The 18,751-nt window shown below is 40.6% G+C and overlaps 1 protein-coding gene across 1 annotated transcript in view; it reads left to right on the top strand.

Annotated features, from left to right (window-relative positions):
* The window catches only part of SLC16A14 (solute carrier family 16 member 14), a 30,099-nt gene that overhangs the window by 6,103 nt on the left and 5,245 nt on the right, over positions 1–18,751 (top strand). The window contains exons 2-4 of the mRNA XM_063085293.1: positions 2,830–3,102; positions 9,572–9,715; positions 16,059–17,003. Coding sequence (XP_062941363.1) covers positions 2,844–3,102; positions 9,572–9,715; positions 16,059–17,003 — 1,348 coding nt within the window. The 5' untranslated portion in view covers positions 2,830–2,843. The remainder of the gene's footprint in view (positions 1–2,829; positions 3,103–9,571; positions 9,716–16,058; positions 17,004–18,751) is intronic.

The following is an 18,751-nucleotide window of genomic DNA, read 5'->3' as shown; positions in this document are numbered from 1 at the left end:
GTCAAACTCTTTGGAGCTTACCCTTGAAACTAATGCATATAGCTGGGGCTACACATGTGCCGGGGCCAACTATAAAACCAGGAGTTCTCTGAAATAACTTCCATGTAGAATACCATGTTTTCAAAGGAGGAGTCGTAAAAACAGACTTATGTGAAGTGTACATAAATATCATCAAAACTCAACGTAATTGTTTGTAAAAGACCAGCAAAACGTTTTTTCAGGGAGGAGTATTTTATTAGTGCCATCATCTAAAATTGCTGGCAAATATAGTGATAATAATTTAAAAAAAAAAAAAAAAAAAAGCAGAACAACTTTTAGTCGGTTGTTGTTTTTAAGTTCTCTGCACAAGTCGCTCCTCCAAGGCTCTGGGGCAGAGCGCTCCCTGGCTCTGTCCTCGGTGCTCCACCGCCCACAGCCAGGCAGCGGAGCCCTGCAGAGCTCAGCTCGACCTTTGGAACTGCCCGACAATCATTTCCACTTGTAAGCAACAGTCTTCTCCATTATCCTGAGCACTGAGGCCCCTCCACCACCTTCATCCTCCTCATCCTCAGCCAATGATTTAACTTCCTACTTCACCAAAGAAATTAAACCATCAGCGGTGCCTTTCCATCCTGCTGTGTACCATCTTAGCTCCATGCACCACTCCTTCCTGCAGTCCCAGAGGAGGGTCTCTCTTCCTGACCATGATCAACCCCCCACAGCCTCTGGGATTCATCACTTTCCTTCCTTCCTCCCTCCCCACCCTCCCTCCTTCCTTCCCTCTCTCTCCTTCCGCTTGCTCCTTGTCCTCAGTTTTTATACACACATTTAATTCTTATCCTAAAAAAGACAGAAAGAACAAAAGAAAGGGAAAGAAAGAAAAGAAAAAGAAAAATCTCCCCTTGACCTGGCATCATGCCCCCTCTGGTTCCATCCAGTCTCCTTCCTCTCATCCAAACATCTTGAGAGAAGGATATATGCAAAACACCAATCTCATTGTGTCTCTTCCTCACGTAAATTCAGCCAATGGCTGTTCATTATTGCCTGGGATTGAGTGTCCCCCAAAACATGACTCCCACTGTGACAGTGTTAAGAGGGTGGGTGTAGTGGATTGAATTATGTTCCCCCAAAACTCAATGAGGCTTGAATTGTGTCTCCCAAGTTTTATGTATTAGAAACTTAGACCCCACTGTGACTGTTAAGAGAGTGGGAAATCCTCATATGGTAATTGAAAGGTGGAGCCTTAAAGAGGTGATTGGATTATAGGACTATGCAGCAGTGAGTGGATTAAAAATGGTGGTCGGGGCGTGGTTCTGAGGGCTTTAAAAGAAGAAGAGAGTCTGTCCGTCTGTCTCTCTCTCTCTGCTTTCTCTCTGCTCTCTGCTTCCACCATCTTGCAATGTGAGAGCCCTGGGTCACTGTCACCACCACCAGATGGACTTTGGACTTGCCAGCCTGAGAAACTGTAAGCAATAAATTTCATTTTCTTATAAATCACCTAGTTCTAAGTATTTTGTTCTAAGCAACAGAAACAGACTAGTACACTGGGAAATCCTACTATGGTAATTGAAAGGTGGGGCCTTGAAGAGGTGATTAGATTGTAGGACCATGCCGTAGTGAATGGATTAAAAAGTGGTGGTCATGGGCATGGTTTTGAGGGCTTTGAAAGAGGAGCATGAAGAGTCTCTCTCTCTCTGCTCCACCATTTTCTGCCATGTGAGACCCCTTTATTGCCGTAAAGCCACCACCAAAGAAGGCCCTCACCATGTGTTCCCTGGACTTTGGACTTCCCAGCATCTGAAACTGTAAGCAATAAATTTCATTTTCTTACAAATCACCCAGTTCTGTGTATTTTGTTATAAGAAACAGAAATGGACTAATACAATTATGGACAAGATAAACTCCAAGCTCTTTATTTGGTACACAAAGCCCTGCCTACCTGGTAATCTCACCTCTTGACCTGTACGTTCATTGTAGCATCCAAACTCCTTTAGTCTGATATCCTATTTTCCAAGTAATTTTGTAGTAATTAATTAAGTTTCCCAGGTAAATGCTGGGAATGGGGGCGGCTGGAGGGGGTAAAAGTATGTGCATTGTATAGTCAGATGTAAGTATCATATTACTAGAAAGCTGTGTCTCCCACTGTAAAGTAATAAACTGACCTGCTACTTTGTCAGTCCCTCCTGAGTCAGGTTAATATGAACTAGTCCCCCAAGGTCAATCCACTCTGTCCATACTGAACAAACTGAGCACTTTGACCCACAAAAACTGAGAACTAGATCTTCTGCCAGAGGCCCCACCAAGGTGAAGCTTCTTCCTTCTGTGACATCTTTCTTGTCACCTGTCAGTATCTGTCTCTGACAAGGAGACAGGGTATAGGCATTGGAGTCAGGAATAGCTGATTGAAATCCTGGTTTCCCATCTGGCCGCACTATATACTGGCCATGAGACCTTGGGAAAGTCACCTCACTTCTTTGAGTCTATTTCCAAGATTATACATCAATTTTTTTGTGTGTGTGTGTGGCTGGCTAGTACAAGGATCCAAACCCTTGAACTTGCTGTTATAACACTGTGCCCTAACCAACTGAGCTAACCGGCTAGCCTACGTGTTTCCAAGATGATAATACTTACAGAAGGATGGCTGTAAAGATGAAACAGGTTTCACAAAAGCACTCGATCCCATGAAAAAGTAAGGAGTGTTCCCAAACCCACATAATGACAACGATTAATCTGAGGTCTGATGTGATGTGGGAGCCGCTTTGGTCATGATGGGGAGGTAAAAGTGTCCACAGAAGATGAATAGATTTTTTTTTGTTTTGATGTTCAGTGAAATTGTTATGTGTATTTCAGAAACATCTTGGAAGATGTATACAAGTCATGAAGATATCGGGTATGATTTTGAAGATGACCCCAAGGATAAGAAGACACTTAAGCCCCACCCAGACATTGACGGCGGGTGGGCTTGGATGATGGTCCTTTCCTCTTTCCTTGTGCACATTCTCATCATGGGCTCCCAGATGGCGCTGGGCGTCCTCAATGTGGAATGGCTGGAAGAGTTCCAGCAGAGCCGCGGCCTGACTGCGTGGGTCAGCTCCCTGAGCATGGGCATGACCTTGATTGTGGGTATGTGCACGTGTGATCTGCTGTAAAACTGAAAAATTATAAAAGGACGATTCCCCTCTGTAAGTGATGTTTTGTACGGTTGAAATATTAGATGTTAGTAATGGTACTATTTTTTTAATTTTGTAAAATAAGCATAATATAAATTTACTATTTTAACCGTTCTTAAGTGTACAGTTCAGTGCTGTTAATGGTTCAGGTCATTGTGCAACCGTCACCACCCTCTATCTCCAGAACTTTTTTCATCTTCCCAAACTGAAATCTCTGTCCTCATTAAACACTAACTCCTCATTCCCACCTCCCCCGGCCTCTTGTCCACCACATTCTATTTCCTGTCTCTATGAATTTGACTCCTCTAGGTACCTTGTGTAAGTGGAATTATACAGTATTTATCCTTTTGCATGATATGACTATTTGAAAGTTATAAACATTTGGAGTATTTTAAAAATTGATTCTTTAAAAAATTCTTTTTTGCCCCAAACTCTCTTTTCTTAGCAGTTACAATTCATTATCTATCATTACAAATTTCTGCTTATTTAACATTTATGCATATTTTTAAAGGATAGAAATTTTAGACAATACGCTATAAAAGTCAAGTAATAACCTTATATCAGAATTCTCTTAATTAGAAATATTATTGACCATATGTTACTGAAAAATCTATTAAACTGTTTTTAGAAAACTTACAGGAACAAATAATAATATACGAGTCTTCTCATATTTTCTAGTTAATCGTAACCACATAGTAATCTACAAAGCCAATTCTTATATGGTTGGAAATGTTAAGTCAGGAAGTTATTATAAATATAAGTTATTATGGCTAAGAAAAACTGCTGATAGAACACTTAAAATCCCGCTTTCTTACCTTTTTTAAAAATATAGTTTTGGAGAGGAGGAGGAGGGAAAGAGGGGAAAGGCAGGGTAATTGCATAAGGGGCATAAAGAATAAGTATGATTTGTAACAGTGAATATGCTAATAAAAAATAAATTTAAAAAAATATATATATTTTAAGGGGTAGAACAAAACACATATAGATTCAATCTAGGAAGTTTGTACATGAAACAATAACACACAAAAAAAGACTCAGACAAAGGCCAGGAGGTATAAAATGTCTCAGTATTTTCCAAACTATCCAATAAGGTTATCTTAGATATTATTTTGTGTTTCACAAGTTCTGTAAAAATAAACAGTGGAATCTAATCTTGAAATTATTAGGTATGGGGCCGGCCCCGTGGAGCACTCGGGAGAGTGCGGCGCTTGGGAGCGCAGTGGCGCTCCCGCTGCGGGTTCGGATCCTATATAGGAATGGCCGGTGCGCTCACTGGCTGAGCACGGTGCGGGCGACACCAAGCCAAGGGTTGTGATCCCCTTACCGGTCACAAAAAGACAAAAAGAAAAAAAAAAAAAAAAAGAAATTATTAGGTATGGCTTTTGAAGATGACCCCCCAAATACCTAACTCATAGTGATGGTGAACTGTGATGGTTGTCCTTAATTTAACGGGGAGGTAACTGTGTGTTTGGAATTCTGTTTGAGACTCCCTGAATTCCAGAGAGTAGAATTTCAGATTGTAGACTAATATTTCTACAGGAAAATATGCATGCCAGATAAACATTTTTTGCCCTGGACCTCAGAGATCTTAACATAGCAGGGCTTATAGCTATTCAAGGGAACTTCAAAGAGTTCGTGGAAGATGAAATTAAAATATAAAAATTAAAAATATAAACTTTATTTCTCAACATAAGCTACCTCAAGTTCAAGACACTTTTGTAAGCAATGATACCAGTCATTTAGTCTATCCCTAAAGAACTGACGGTCCTGGGAATTTAACCATGTCAATGCAGTTTTTTTTTTTTTACATATTAACTGAAGAAAAATGGGCGCCCTTTAAAGATTTTTTAAGATTGGGAAACAAAAAGAAGTCAGAAGGAGCCAAATCAGGACTCTAAGGTAGATGCTTAATGGCTTCCCATTGAAACTCTAGCAAAATTGCCCTTGTTTGATGAGAGGAATGAGCAGGAGCACTGTCACTGTGCAGGGGAACTCCCTGGTGAAGCTTTTGTGGATGTTTTTCTGCTAAAACTTTGAAAAACTGTTTGCAAATACTCTTTTAATAAGCAGATGTTATCATTCTTTGGCCCTCCAGAAAGTCAATAAGCAAAATGCCTTGAGCATCCCCCCAAAACTGTTGCCATGACCTTTGCCGTTGACCAGTCTGCTTTTGCTGTGACTAGACCACTTCCACCTCTTGGAAGCCATTGCTCTGATTGTGTTTTGTCTTTAGAATTGTACCAGTATAGCCATGTGTTTTTTTTTTTTTATTTTTTGCTTCTTTGTTTTGTTTTTGGTGGCTGGCCGGTATGGGGATCCACACCCTTGATTGTAAAGCCATGTTTTATCCCCTGTTCAAAGAAATGCTTTAGGATCTTGGTCCCACTTGTTTAAAATTTCCATTGAAAGCTCTGCTCTTGCTTGCAGCTGATCTGAGCTCAACAGTTTGGCCACCCATTGAGCAGAAAGTTTGTTCAACTTTAATTTTTTAGTCAGAATTGTGTAAGCTGAACCAATTGAGATGTCTATAGTGTTGGCTTTTGTTTCTGCTGTTAATTGTGGGTCCTCTCCAGTGAGGATACAAATGAGATCAATTTTTTCTTTGCAAATTGATGCGGATGGTCTGCCACTATAGGCTTGAACATTGTCTCATTCCTTCTTAAAATGACTTATCCATTTGCATGCTGCTGATTTATTTAGGGCACTGTTCCCATAAACTTTTCATAAAGCATCAGTGATTTCACCATTCTTCCACTCAAGCTTCACCATAAATTTGATGTTTGTTCTTGCTTCAAATTTAGCAGAATTCATGTTGCTCTGATAGAGGCTCTTCTCAAACTGATGTCTTTTTCTTCTTAGTGCCTCAACCTAGATCCTGTTCAGAGATGTTATAACAAGTTAGTGTGAGTTTATTTTGGTGCATAAAAAAATTTGCAATGCATGCACAGTTTTTTCATAATGTATATTTTCCATGAACTTTTTGAAGACCCCTCATACAAATGAAAGGTTTTTATTCTATCAGTTGTGACCTTGAATTACTGTTCATTATCCTAAGCTTCCTGGTATACTATGCCTGCAGATATGTTGAGAAACATGAGGGAATTTTCCAGCCAGAGACCAGCAGTAACAGTTCTCCTTAATTTAGCACGTGCTACATGCCAAGCGCATGTTATGTATGTAATCTCATTTGATCCTACAACAACATTGGAGGCCAGACCATCATCTCTGTCTTACCAAGGAAGAATATGCAACACTCAGAGACACAAAGTAACTTACTGAAGGTTGAACAGCCAGTAGGTGTAGGACGGGCTTCAAACCTGGTCCGTTTGACTCCAAAATTGTGTCCACTAGACACACTGCCGGCCACTATATCAAAGGAGAATTGAAAATATATTTGAAGTGAATAAATATAAATTGTTTTTATTTTCTAGTCATTGAAGCACATTTGGGTTACCTCTTTTCAATTAGAAAAAACACTAATTATGTTACAGTCGTTGAAAGCCATCTCCATCTTGGGCAGTGATTTGCACATGGTAAATTCAACAAGTATGCATTTTTTCATTCTTTACTAACATGGATTTGCCAGTGTCCTGCAGGAGGTTCCAACTTTTAACAAAATATTGTCCCTCATTTGTATCTACAGCAGCATTTTGATGATAGCTCTCCCAGTAATTCTTGGTGAGTGCCATATTGTTAGGGGAATCTATAGACTGCAAAAGATCATTTACTTGCTAGGTAGATTTAGAGCAGTGGTTGCCAATCTTGGCTGTACATCAGAACCACCTGGGGAGCTTTAAAAAACCCCTGCAGCTTGGGCTGCACTGGACCATTAAGTTAGAATTTCTTGGGATAGGACCCAAATATCAGGATTTGTTGTTGTTGTTAAGGCTCGTATGTAACCCCAACATTCAGCCAAGACAGAGAGCCATTGACTTTGAGGATCCTTACTCTTTACTGCAGTGAGGGATTAACCCAAGAGACCTGGAGTTCAAAGAACCTCCTTTCATCCCTGAGCGCTGCCAAGGCCCACGTCAGATTGTTCCCCTCCTTCCCTGAACTTTTTTCAACCTATCAGGCGGTGGGATAGGCAAACTGTGATGATTTCCTGAGGGCATTCCCTGCAGCAAAATGACACTTTATTATGTGGGAAATAATCCAAGATTCAGATTCCTTCTGAAGAGGAAAAAGTCTGATAGTGTGTATAACCTCATTCCAAAACACTGAATTACTCTACAAAAGTGTGAGGCAGAGTCACAGGACTGTATCTGGGTTGCGTTATACCTCCTTCTTAGATTGTGGGGCGGGGGTTCTTTTTATTTTGTTGAAATGGCAGTTGGGTCTTTGGAGATGCCTGCTGACCTTCAGTAACGATGGTTAGCAAATTGAAAGTCAGAAAGCTTGGATTTGAATTCCGGTTTTTGTTATTGTTTTCAACGTATATGTTTTGTAACTATGGAAGAGACATAGCATTTCTAGGTCTGACTTTGCCCATCTGCAAATTGTGAATGGCTGAAGTTCCAGCATGCAAGAGCTGATTAACTAAAAAGCCAGACACTGTTACCCACTTAATGATTTTGTCAGTAAAACAGTTAATACTTTTATTTATAAAATTCATCCAGACATGTACATTTGCATTCATTTGGGAATTTCCTCCTTTTCTTCCCTCAAGTGCCTTCTTAATGCAATGTTTCTTAAACATAATGGTATCTCAGAAAAACTTGCTTCTGGGCCCTTTTCGTAATGTGGAAAATATGATTGTGCTACTGAACTGTGATCTGTTGACCTTTCAAAGGGCTATTAACAGCAAACCAACAAGTCATGCATTTTTCACTTTTATACCCACTCATCCAAGTTTGGCATGGTCAGGTGACCATGGGTTTAGAAAAATAAAAATGTGTAAAGAAATCAAAGAAATATCTTCAACTTATGGTACGTGAATTTCAGTTACCCCCAATAATTCCCTCAGATGTTTATATCAATGTGCCTATTTTATATATTATTTATATAATGTGCATATTTCATAAATATATAGCATTTATATAAAATATATTTAATATATTAAGTCTATCTAAGAAATTCATCTAGTGAATTATTTCCTATAATGCAACAGGGTTAATTAAATTAATGTCTTTAACTTCATAATTTTTAGAAACAGTCACTCTCAAAACCACTACACACAAAAAATCTCATTAGCAGACCATGTACCCAAATGTTCACATGAATGTAGTTACAACTTTAAAGGAAAATTTTATTTCAGTTTGGGCTAAAAGGGGAAGCTGTTTAGAGTTCAACAAGTTTTTAACTTGATATAGTCCCACCTGAATATAGGATTTCATAACTATGTAAAGTAATAATGATCAAAATAAGATGACATTTTAAATGTGCCATCTTAACTGAATATTGAGTACTGTCTCATATTGTGTTGCTAAAATCTGGATTGCTATTTGAACAAGGAATTGTTGATTGCAAGGCAAGCATTCAGTTTCAGTGACATCAGAAATTACTACTAAAATCAAGAAGATAATAAAGAGGGTTGACGATTAAAACCTAGAACATTGGTCTAAAGGAAGCAATCAGAATGTGTATCATATGATACTGTACTGCTGTGACTATTGTCACATCTTGCGCAATGAAGTGTATTCCTGAATCTGTACACAGTGTCACAAACACATAGCCTGATGGGTCCAGTCAGGAGCTGTGAGAGTCAGCAGGGACTGAAGGATGTAAGAAGCGATGACAGGTCCTTTTTAGCTTGGTTTGCATCTGAGTGTCCTCATGAAAACAGGCTATAGGTTCCCTGCTTGAAGCACAGAGTTCTAAGAACCTCCTTCCTGTACTCCCTTTAAGTCTGGAGTCAAAAACTCAGATCTGGAAAGAGGCCAAACAAATCATGTAAATGAGGCCAGGAGGCCAGGAATATGACCAGAGGAAAGCGTAGAGACTGTGGCAAACTCCAAAGGGTGTGACCCAGACAAAAGAGGTCAGCCACTACACAGCTCCAGCCGATTTTGACTATGTGGGAAGGTAGTCTCTGTTGCCCCTGGATTTTTTGCAAATTCTGTTAATTTTTAAATGTCAGCAACAGATTCCAAACATTTCTAAAAATTGGTCAACAAAATGCATCCAACGACTGGATATAGCCTCTAGACCACCAGTTTAGGAACTCTCTTGTAGATAAAAGAATGAAAATCTATTTGTTTCGGGTCTGCCTTCCTTAAAAACCTAGAACTTTGTGCTGTCTGGTAAAATTATTTAAAACCATCTTTGCAAGCTAAAAATTATTTGCATGTAAAGCAGTGGGGATGGGGTTTTATTTAACAGCTCTAGTAACGTTTTATTTTTTGTTTTCACATGAAGATTTACTTAGAAAGAATGAAAATAAAGCGCAGTCAGTCAATTCCTTTCCCAATGATCTCTCCCAGGACCTTTCATCGGCTTGTTCATTAACACCTGCGGGTGCCGCCGGACCGCCATCATCGGAGGCCTCGTCAATTTCCTCGGCTGGGTGTTGAGCGCCTACGCCGAAAACGTGTATTATCTCTTTATTACGTTCGGAGTGGCAGCTGGTAAGCATGTGAATTTTTCTGAACTGTATTTTAAATGTTTCCTTGGACATTTTGGCAGCAAATTTAACTGTAGAGAAAAGAGATCCACTAAAACATTTTGTTCTTTTCCCTACACCCCACCCCAAAATCACCCTACACTATAGGAACTAGTTTTAAATATAAGATGTTAAATGTGCCTTAAGTAGGGGAAACGAACCCAACAACTGCGCTTGGCCTCTCTACTACAAATTAAATTTGCATGCCTGGGTCTAAATGCAAGCCCTTTCACCTAATGAGGAATAGGAGTATAGTAAAACACACAGGTGAGTAGACCAAATGTTAAGGAAATTAATAACATTCTCTTGTTAACGCTGCAGAATTGAGGGCAGATTACAGAATAACCGTTTACTCCCTCAGCACTTTTCATATTAATGAAATAACAAAATCCACACACACGTAGAGATTCTAAGAAGTCAGTCTAGAGCATATTAGGGTAACATCCTCAGTGAAGAAATAAAAATTGGCTGCCAGGCACAGCAGTTTGCATAGCTGTTCTGCAAAATATATTCCCAGACATAATTTCCTTTATCAACAGGTGGTGGGATTCACACAGATAAGTAGTTACTTACTTGCACGATTGAATTTTAATGAACCTAATTCAGCTAGACTTTCTTTTTGAGTACAGAGCTACAGTCTTCCTAATGAATGTGTTAGCTTTAGAGTTAAAAGTTAGTTTGGAATTACGTTTTTTTTGTGTGTGTGTGTGTTTTTAACTACCTATTATCTGTGTGACTTTGGGCAAGTTACTTAACCTAGTTATGCCTCAATTTCCTTATCTGCAAAATGGGGACACTGAAGAGTGGCTGGTTTACATGTTTGTTAAAATGATTAAAGGAGATAATTTGTATAAAGCACTTAGCACAATACTTGGCACATAATAAAATGCTCAGTAAAAGCTAGTATGGTAATATATATAATATTACATATTTTATTATATTATAAGCTTAAGTGTATGCCTTATGATAGCAGGAGCAAATGAACACAAAAACCTACTGTACAACATAAATCCACAAGTTGGTTCTCTATAATGTACATCTATACACATACACTCATAAAGCACTTTTCAAGCATAGTTTGAAAAACATTGATCTGAAGGACCTGATAATTTTTTTCCTTATTATACATAATACTTTTTAAAATTTAATTTTATTTGTAATTGACAAATAATAATGACATATATTTATGGATACAATGTGATCTTATGATACATGTATATATTGCAGAATGATTAAATAACGTTAATTAACATATCCATCACTCACATACGTATTTCTTTGTGATGAGAACATTTAAAATCTACTTTTAGCCATTTTGAAATATGCAATACATTATTATTGCACCATGCTGTGCAATAGATCTCTAGAACTTATTCCTCCTGTGTTAAGAGTTCTAAAAAGAACTTAAGATGTTGTTTCTGAGTGTTTGAGAAACTTTCTCCCATAACAGTCCACTGAATGGAGCTAGCACTGGGATTTCTGTGTTATAGTCGAGGAAATTAACACTCCTTTTACTGAGATTATGGAGTTACATTGGGGTATCTGGGAAGACGTGGGATCCCATATGAACTTGATGTGGGGGTGTTTGGTTCTATGGACTATAAGTTGATCCTAAAAGCTGGGACTTGAGATTTATTCTCATCATTTAGAGATTTCTATGGTTAGACTCTTTGTTTAAGTGGAGTTTTATTTCTTGGAATTCCTCAAATAATATTATGTCCATATATATTCATTTATTTATTCATTCACTTATCTATCCAACAAATATTTGTGAAGCCAAGGAAGTATGAATAAAATCAGGAGGCAGGTGAAAGGAAAGTGTTTCTGGAGACACTTCATTGCTGCCACTTTTTATACAGAAAAAACCCAAAGAAAGTCTCTGAAAAAATTTTCCATCACATGTCTCCAATAACTGTATTTAAGTGGAAAATGCAGTCAAATCAGTCGGGTTATATATTCAAAATGTTGGACTGTCATTAGTGAGGCTTATTGAAGCCAATTGGCAATCCACACCCTGTTTAACAGAAGGAAAAAAAAAAAAGATGAAAGATCTACTGCAAAAAACAGTGTGTTTATCACTGTACAATTTAGGCTTGGAAGAAACTTTGTTGATACCCTTTATTCCAAAAAGCATTTGAGATTGATTTGTTTGTGTCTTTTTTAACACTTAGGCAATTAAAATTGCATGAGAGTGTCCTATCAAGCAGAAAACTACTGTCTGTTTGAGCCACCTTACTTAGCAAGGGCATCTGGGAAATTTTCTTGAGCTGCATCAGAACTCCATTCTCCTAAGCCTGGCTCCTGAAGGCACCTTCTCCACATCCACACTGACCCAGGACCACAGGATTTTCTCTGCCCATCTGGGCTTTAAACCCCTCCTCTAATCCTGGGTGTGGTGAAGAATTACTCTAGGGCCCTGCACAGGGCTAGACATGAGTGGGGCTTTGCCTGAGCCCATGTTCCCAGGGTGTGCCCTGTAAGTTCAGGTAATAATTGTGCTGACTATGGATCGCAAAGTCACATTAGGAAGGGGGCAAATGCTGTTCGGTGCATGGATAGTGACTGTACTAGGGAAAAGGATGCTTATAACATTGGGTATGAATTTTTTTTTCTCACACATGGAAGAATTTATTGTTCATACTAGGTTAGAATTAACACTCTTTTTATGATTATGTCCCTCAGCTCTGTTTCAGTTAGTCATTTTATACTGCTGCTGTTTAGGAATCCATAACCACGTTAAATTTACGATGTTGGTTATTGCCATTGATAGATCAAAAAAATCTTTTTAATTAAACTTATTTTGTCCTATCAGCAAAATCCACAGTATGGCAAATTCTGTAGGACAAATGATCTAGTTTCCTGGATCATTTATTTAGCTATCATAACAAATAAATCTCAAGGGAAAACAAAGAGAGAGACTAAAAGAGGCTTAAAATACATATTAACAACTAGCAATTTGTAAGTCTTATTTGGATCCTGATTTAAACAAACAAGTTTAAAAAAATAATCATTTATAAGACATTTGGAAATTGGAATTTGAACACCTTCTGGATATTTAATGATATCAAGACTTGTTCATTTTTTTCAGATGAGATAATGATATGATGATTATACTGTTTAATTCTCTTTTTTTTTTTTTTTTTTTTGACTGGTAAGGGGATTGCAACACTCCGCACGGTGTTGTCTGCACTGCGCTCAGCCAGTGAGCTAACCAGCCATCCCTAATAGGATCCATACCCGCGGCCTGGGCGCTCCCAGCGCCACAGTCTCCTGAGTGAGCCACGGGGCCGGCGCATTATACTGTTTAATTCTTATATTTGGAGATTTATACAAAATATTTGCACATGAAATGATATATTTGGGATATGCTTCAAAATAACATGGAGAAGAGAGTGAGTGGGGGTGGGATGTAGGGACAAGATTGGCCATGAGTTGATAATTGCTGAAGCTGGGTGACAGGTACGTGAGGATCTATTAAACCATTCTTTTTTATAAAAGCTTACTTTGAATTTGATTTCAACTGTTTCATTAGCCAATAGCCTGTTATGAAAGGTAAGATATTAACATTAATTGACAGCTTGCTATGACACATTATATATATATGTATATTATATAAAACACACAACACAATACAGGGCAACACAACACAGCAGGTGTTGTCTTAATCTACCAGTAAGGAAGCTGAGCCCAAGTGTGAACTGACTTGATCAAGGTCACATGGTTACTTATGGGGAACAGAGCCAAATTTATTTTGTTTTGTTTTTGGTGACTGGCCAATATGGGAATCTGAACCCATGACTTTGGTATTACAAGGCTGTGCTCTTACCTGCTGAGCTAACCAGCCAGCCCCTAGAGCCAGAGTTTAAACCCAAGATCATCTGGGTTCTTTTGATGACACATCTCCCCAATACTACCATAAGGGCAAGAATACTGTACCACAATATTTAATATCAAAGAATCTCTTCATTCTTTAACAATTAATTGGTTTCTCAAAATAGCCAGAGATGCACCCATTTTGCAGCTGAATTTGTTATACATTAAACTTGGAAATGTAAAATTAATCTTGTATGAAAAAGGCTGCTGTTATTTAAAGATATGACCATTTTATCTTTCCACAGAACTTTCATTCATTTCATTCCCTTATTATGTGGCAGCCACTGATTTAGGTGCTTGGGAGACATACATCAGAAAAAGATCCCTGTCCTGATGAACTTGTAACCCAGCAAATGGAGAGATAGGGAAAGACCAGAAAAGTACACGTAATAGATAAATATGTGATTAAGTACCATAGCTAAAAAGGAAAGCAGAACAAGGTGAAGGAGACTGGGAATGGGGGTGGTGGGCAGGTGGAGGGGTGCATTTTAAAATAGGCTGGTCAGGGTGGGCTTCACTGAAAAGGTGAGAGATGAGGACATGAGTCTCAGGTCAGTCTGAGGGCAACAGACTGCAGAGGAACAACCAGCTTACATAAAGGGACGAGGTCCTAAACCTTCATATTTCTCGGAGGGAATCTACTCATCAAACTGGGTTTTAATATAAGGATATATAATCATTTAGTAGAGGTTATACAAACAGTCTGCAGATAATTGAAACCTACCAACTCATCAGGCTGTAGGCCTATCTTATGGAATATTGAATATTTTTCTCTGTCCCTTTAAATATTAGGAAATTAGAGATTTCTGGTTTTTGTGGACTTAAAAGTCATTAATCCAGTTTGGTTCAAAGTTAAGGATAGCCATCTTCTTCATGCTCCTTCCTCCCATAATGCAAATTATTGGGACATTGCAGCCCTCGCTGAGGCTTGGAATGAGGCTTGGGGACCTGCTACCACTTCTGCTGGGAATCACTTAGAAGCTAGTTTAATTGTTTAATTGTTCTTTAAACAAGGGTATCCATCCGAAGAGCCACTGGTTGAGGATCACTGACTTCCGACAATCGCTGTAAATATCACAGCTCTAAGGGAAATGAGGCTTGTTGCTTCTTGGGCTTTTTATTCGGGCTGAAGCACAATCCTCCAGCAGCCACCTGGTGGCAGCCGGGAGATGAGCAGGACAGGATGAGAAATAGCACGGGCAGCAGAGAGGGACCAGGCTTCCCAGTTGGGTATGAATTCCAACCCAGATTCTCCAGTGACCTGCTGCAGGGTATTGGGCAAGGAATTTAAATCTCCATGAGGCTCATTACCCCTTCTCTAAAATGGGGATACTATTTTTGAGGTTATTGTGAAAATTAAATCAGGTAAAGCCTGCAAAGCAACTGGCACATCATCAGCACTCAATTAGTGGAATTATTATTGTGTTCACATGTATGATTGCCCTGGTCCCCTTCCAAATTCAAATAATTCTGAAACTAGCAAATGCTGCTGAACTAAGGAGGCTTCAGCTTTGGAGAGAGATATTGGGCAAAGTCTCTTTTATACTATCACGCTACCATCCTAATGTCAGGAGGCATTAAGTATTAAGATCTAATGGGGCCCCATGGTCATCCAAAGTGGGACTTATGGTTTCTGTCTGTATCTGGAAGTTGAGAGCAAAACCTCTGACCAGCATTTTATTTTATTAATAGACTTCATTTTTTTAGAGCAGTTTTAGGTTCACAGCAAAATTGAGTGGAAAGTGCAGAGTTCCCACATACCCCCTGCCACCTAATACGCATAGCCTCCTTATTTTTGTCAATGTAAATAACCAACTATTCCTATTTTCTAAGAAACAATTAAAAATCAGAGATACAAATAAGTATTATATGGTCTTGTGATATAGTAGCTATGTGTATTTATGGGAACGTTAGAATTCCTTTTATTCTTCCCACTCATTTGTGAACAAATCAGCCCATTCCTGAGGCTTCTGCAAATTGCCCGGAGTCGCTCCTCATGCCCTTGTACATAAATACTTTCCTGGATACCAAGTGCAATCAGCAGAGGCCTGAGACAGCAGAGCCCCTCAGAGAAGCCCTTCACGCTTTCAGCAAATCCCTAAGCACATACTGTGTGTTCTGGGCAGGCCTGGGCACACCAGTGGTGAAAATACAGACACGGTCCTGCCTGCATGGAGCTTGTTGTCTGATGAGAGAATGCTGCTTTCCTGTGTTATTGGAGTGACCTGTGCTGCAAAGCCTGTCGGGGAAAATGCTGGGCTAGAATCCTACTTTGGTGGGTGCTCATCCTCAGATTTTTTTTTTTTTTTTGTAAACTATTCTTTGTTTGTTAGAAAAGGTGTGGATAGACACTAATAGAAGGAAATGTAGATGATCTTGAAATGTCCTAGATCTGGGACCTGGCCACTGATGTTGTCCTGTGTGCCTTTCCGCAGGCCTCGGCAGCGGGATGGCCTACCTGCCGGCTGTCGTCATGGTGGGCAGGTATTTTCAGAAGAGACGAGCCCTGGCCCAGGGCCTCAGCACCACGGGGACGGGATTTGGCACGTTCCTCATGACGGTGTTGCTGAAGTACCTGTGCGCAGAGTACGGGTGGCGCAATGCCATGATCATCCAGGGCGCCGTGTCCTTAAACCTGTGCGTGTGCGGGGCGCTCATGCGGCCGCTGTCCCCGGGGAAGGACGCCAGCGACCCGGGAGGGAAGTCTGTGAAGTCCACGGGACAGCTGGGTGGAACCGAAGACAAGGACGGTGGGCCCGGGAATGAGGACGCCCTGTGTGACCTCCAAGCCCCGGAGGGCCAGGGTCAAGGCCGCCAGGGGAAGAACATGTGCGCTTTCCGGCTGCTGAAGGCCGTGAGCCAGCTGACCCTGAGAGTCAGGAGGGGCTTCGGGGACTGGTACTCGGGCTACTTCGGCACAGCCTCGCTCTTTACTAACCGGATGTTTGTAGCCTTTATTTTCTGGGCTCTGTTTGCATACTGTAGCTTTGTCATCCCCTTCATTCACCTCCCAGAAATAGTCAATCTGTATAATTTATCGGAGCAAAACGATGTTTTCCCTCTGACTTCAATTATAGCAATAGTCCATATCTTTGGAAAAGTGATCCTGGGCATCGTGGCCGACTTACCTTGCATCAGCGTCTGGAATGTCTTCCTTCTGGCCAACTTCACCTTCGTCCTCAGTATTTTTATTTTGCCACTGATGCACACGTATGTTGGCCTGGCTGTCATCTGCGCGTTGTTAGGGTTTTCCAGTGGTTTCTTCTCCCTGATGCCCGTGGTGACCGAAGACTTGGTGGGCATTGAACACCTGGCCAACGCCTACGGCATCATCATCTGTGCTAATGGCATCTCTGCGCTGCTGGGGCCGCCTTTTGCAGGTAAACTCCAAGGTTTTACTAACTTAGAGTGCACCAAGATGGTTAGGGTGTGTTCTCATTAATGCTATGAAGTCCTAGACAGATGAGGAAGTTTCCATGTATAGACATGCTCCTTTTTTCTTCCCATTCCTGCCTCCTAATTGCTTACTTATAAATTTTACCAAGTGAAGGGCCATTCTTTCACGGAGAATGTATATGAACTTTTGATCTTTATTGGTATGGTAAAGTGGCCAGGCCGGTAAAGTGAGGAAATAAAGCAGATAGGGCAATGGAATACTTCAGGGCCCCTAAGGCAGCCTCTGCCAGCTGTACCTGATTTCTGTCACTAAGTACTGAGAACTGTTACCAGATCTTTTGTTGTTGTTTTCTCCCCCAAGAGAAGCTGGGAATCTGGGTGGCATTTCCAGATTTTCAAACCACTATGCATAGGTCCAACAGATCACCTCTATGAGCTGGATCTAGTCGTATGGCTGCTGGAATAAATTGCCATAAACTTAGTGGCTTAAAACAATACAGATTTATTATCTTACTGTTCTAGAGGTCACAAGTCCAAAGTGGGTCACACTGAGCTAAAATCAAGGTGTCAGCAGAGCTGCATTGCTCCTGGGGGCTCTAGAAGGAGATATATTTCCTTGCCTTTTCCAGCTTCTAGCAGCTACCTGCATTCCTTGGCTCATGGCCCCTTCCATCTTCTGAGCCAGTAGCAGCTTCCCAGCTTTCTCTGATTCAGAGTCCCTGCCTCATCCTTTCACTTAAAAGTATGCCCATGATTACATTGGGCCCACCTGGATAACCCAGGATAGTCTCCTCATCTCAAGGTCCTTAACTTAATCAAGCCTGCAAAGTCTCTTTTGCCATGTAAGGTCACATATTCACAGGGTCCAGGGATTAGAACATGAGCATATTTGGGGGCAGAGGCATTCTGCCTCCCACAGGCCTAGAGGCCACTCACTGGCAACATGTAGGGTAAAATCTCTTCCATGTATTCAGTTCACCAGAGAATTTGCTTCTTGCAGTGGGCTTACCAGAAGTTATGGTCACCGAAGAGTTTTGTGTCTGGGCCAGTACCTCTCAACCTGTCTTTCTGAGCAGGCTTTAGGCTTTGTGGGAAGGCAAGTCAGGGTTGGCAAGATAGGCTCAATACCCAAGATGCCAGGTAATGGGTGAAGGTGACAAAGTCTATCATCTGTCCAAGAATTGGAAGCAGGAGCCCACATAGCATGGCAGGGGCTGGGGCCAAACATCAACAGAAAGGTACTCTCTGGAGGTGGCTGTCAGAGTGGCCAGCCAGGGCTGGTGGTGACTGTCAGAGCTGCCAGAGATTTTGTGCAGAGTTTCAAGCTAACCCAGTAGAGCCTCACCTGGTCAGATGTCCCCTCCCTCAACACCCCTGCCTTTCTGGCTCCTCTGGACACATGGGTACATGTAGATAGTAGACAAGGCCCTCCTTGCCCCTTCCATCCCAGTCTCTTTATAAATCCTAAGGTCATCTCCTCTCTTAGGACCTCACTGGCAGAGGGCTTGTGCCAGCAAAACCCATTTTTATGTATGTCCCCCTTTGAAGATGAAATTCAAGAAACCATGGATTTTTGTCTGTACAGCTGACAACACTGGCAGCTGGCTGCCTAAAAGTTTAAGGCCCAAGAATCACTTTAGGAAACCCAGTGTCTATATACGGAGCAACTTCTGGATCAAGCTGCGCCTGTTCTCTGCCTGTGCACAGAGATGCAGATATAGCATTTTTAGAT

This window comes from Cynocephalus volans, chromosome 1 (assembly GCF_027409185.1).
Source record: "Cynocephalus volans isolate mCynVol1 chromosome 1, mCynVol1.pri, whole genome shotgun sequence".
In the NCBI taxonomy this organism is placed as follows: domain Eukaryota; kingdom Metazoa; phylum Chordata; class Mammalia; order Dermoptera; family Cynocephalidae; genus Cynocephalus; species Cynocephalus volans.
The sequence above is the reverse complement of the archived record's forward strand: the minus strand, read 5'-3'. Positions and strand labels throughout refer to the sequence as shown.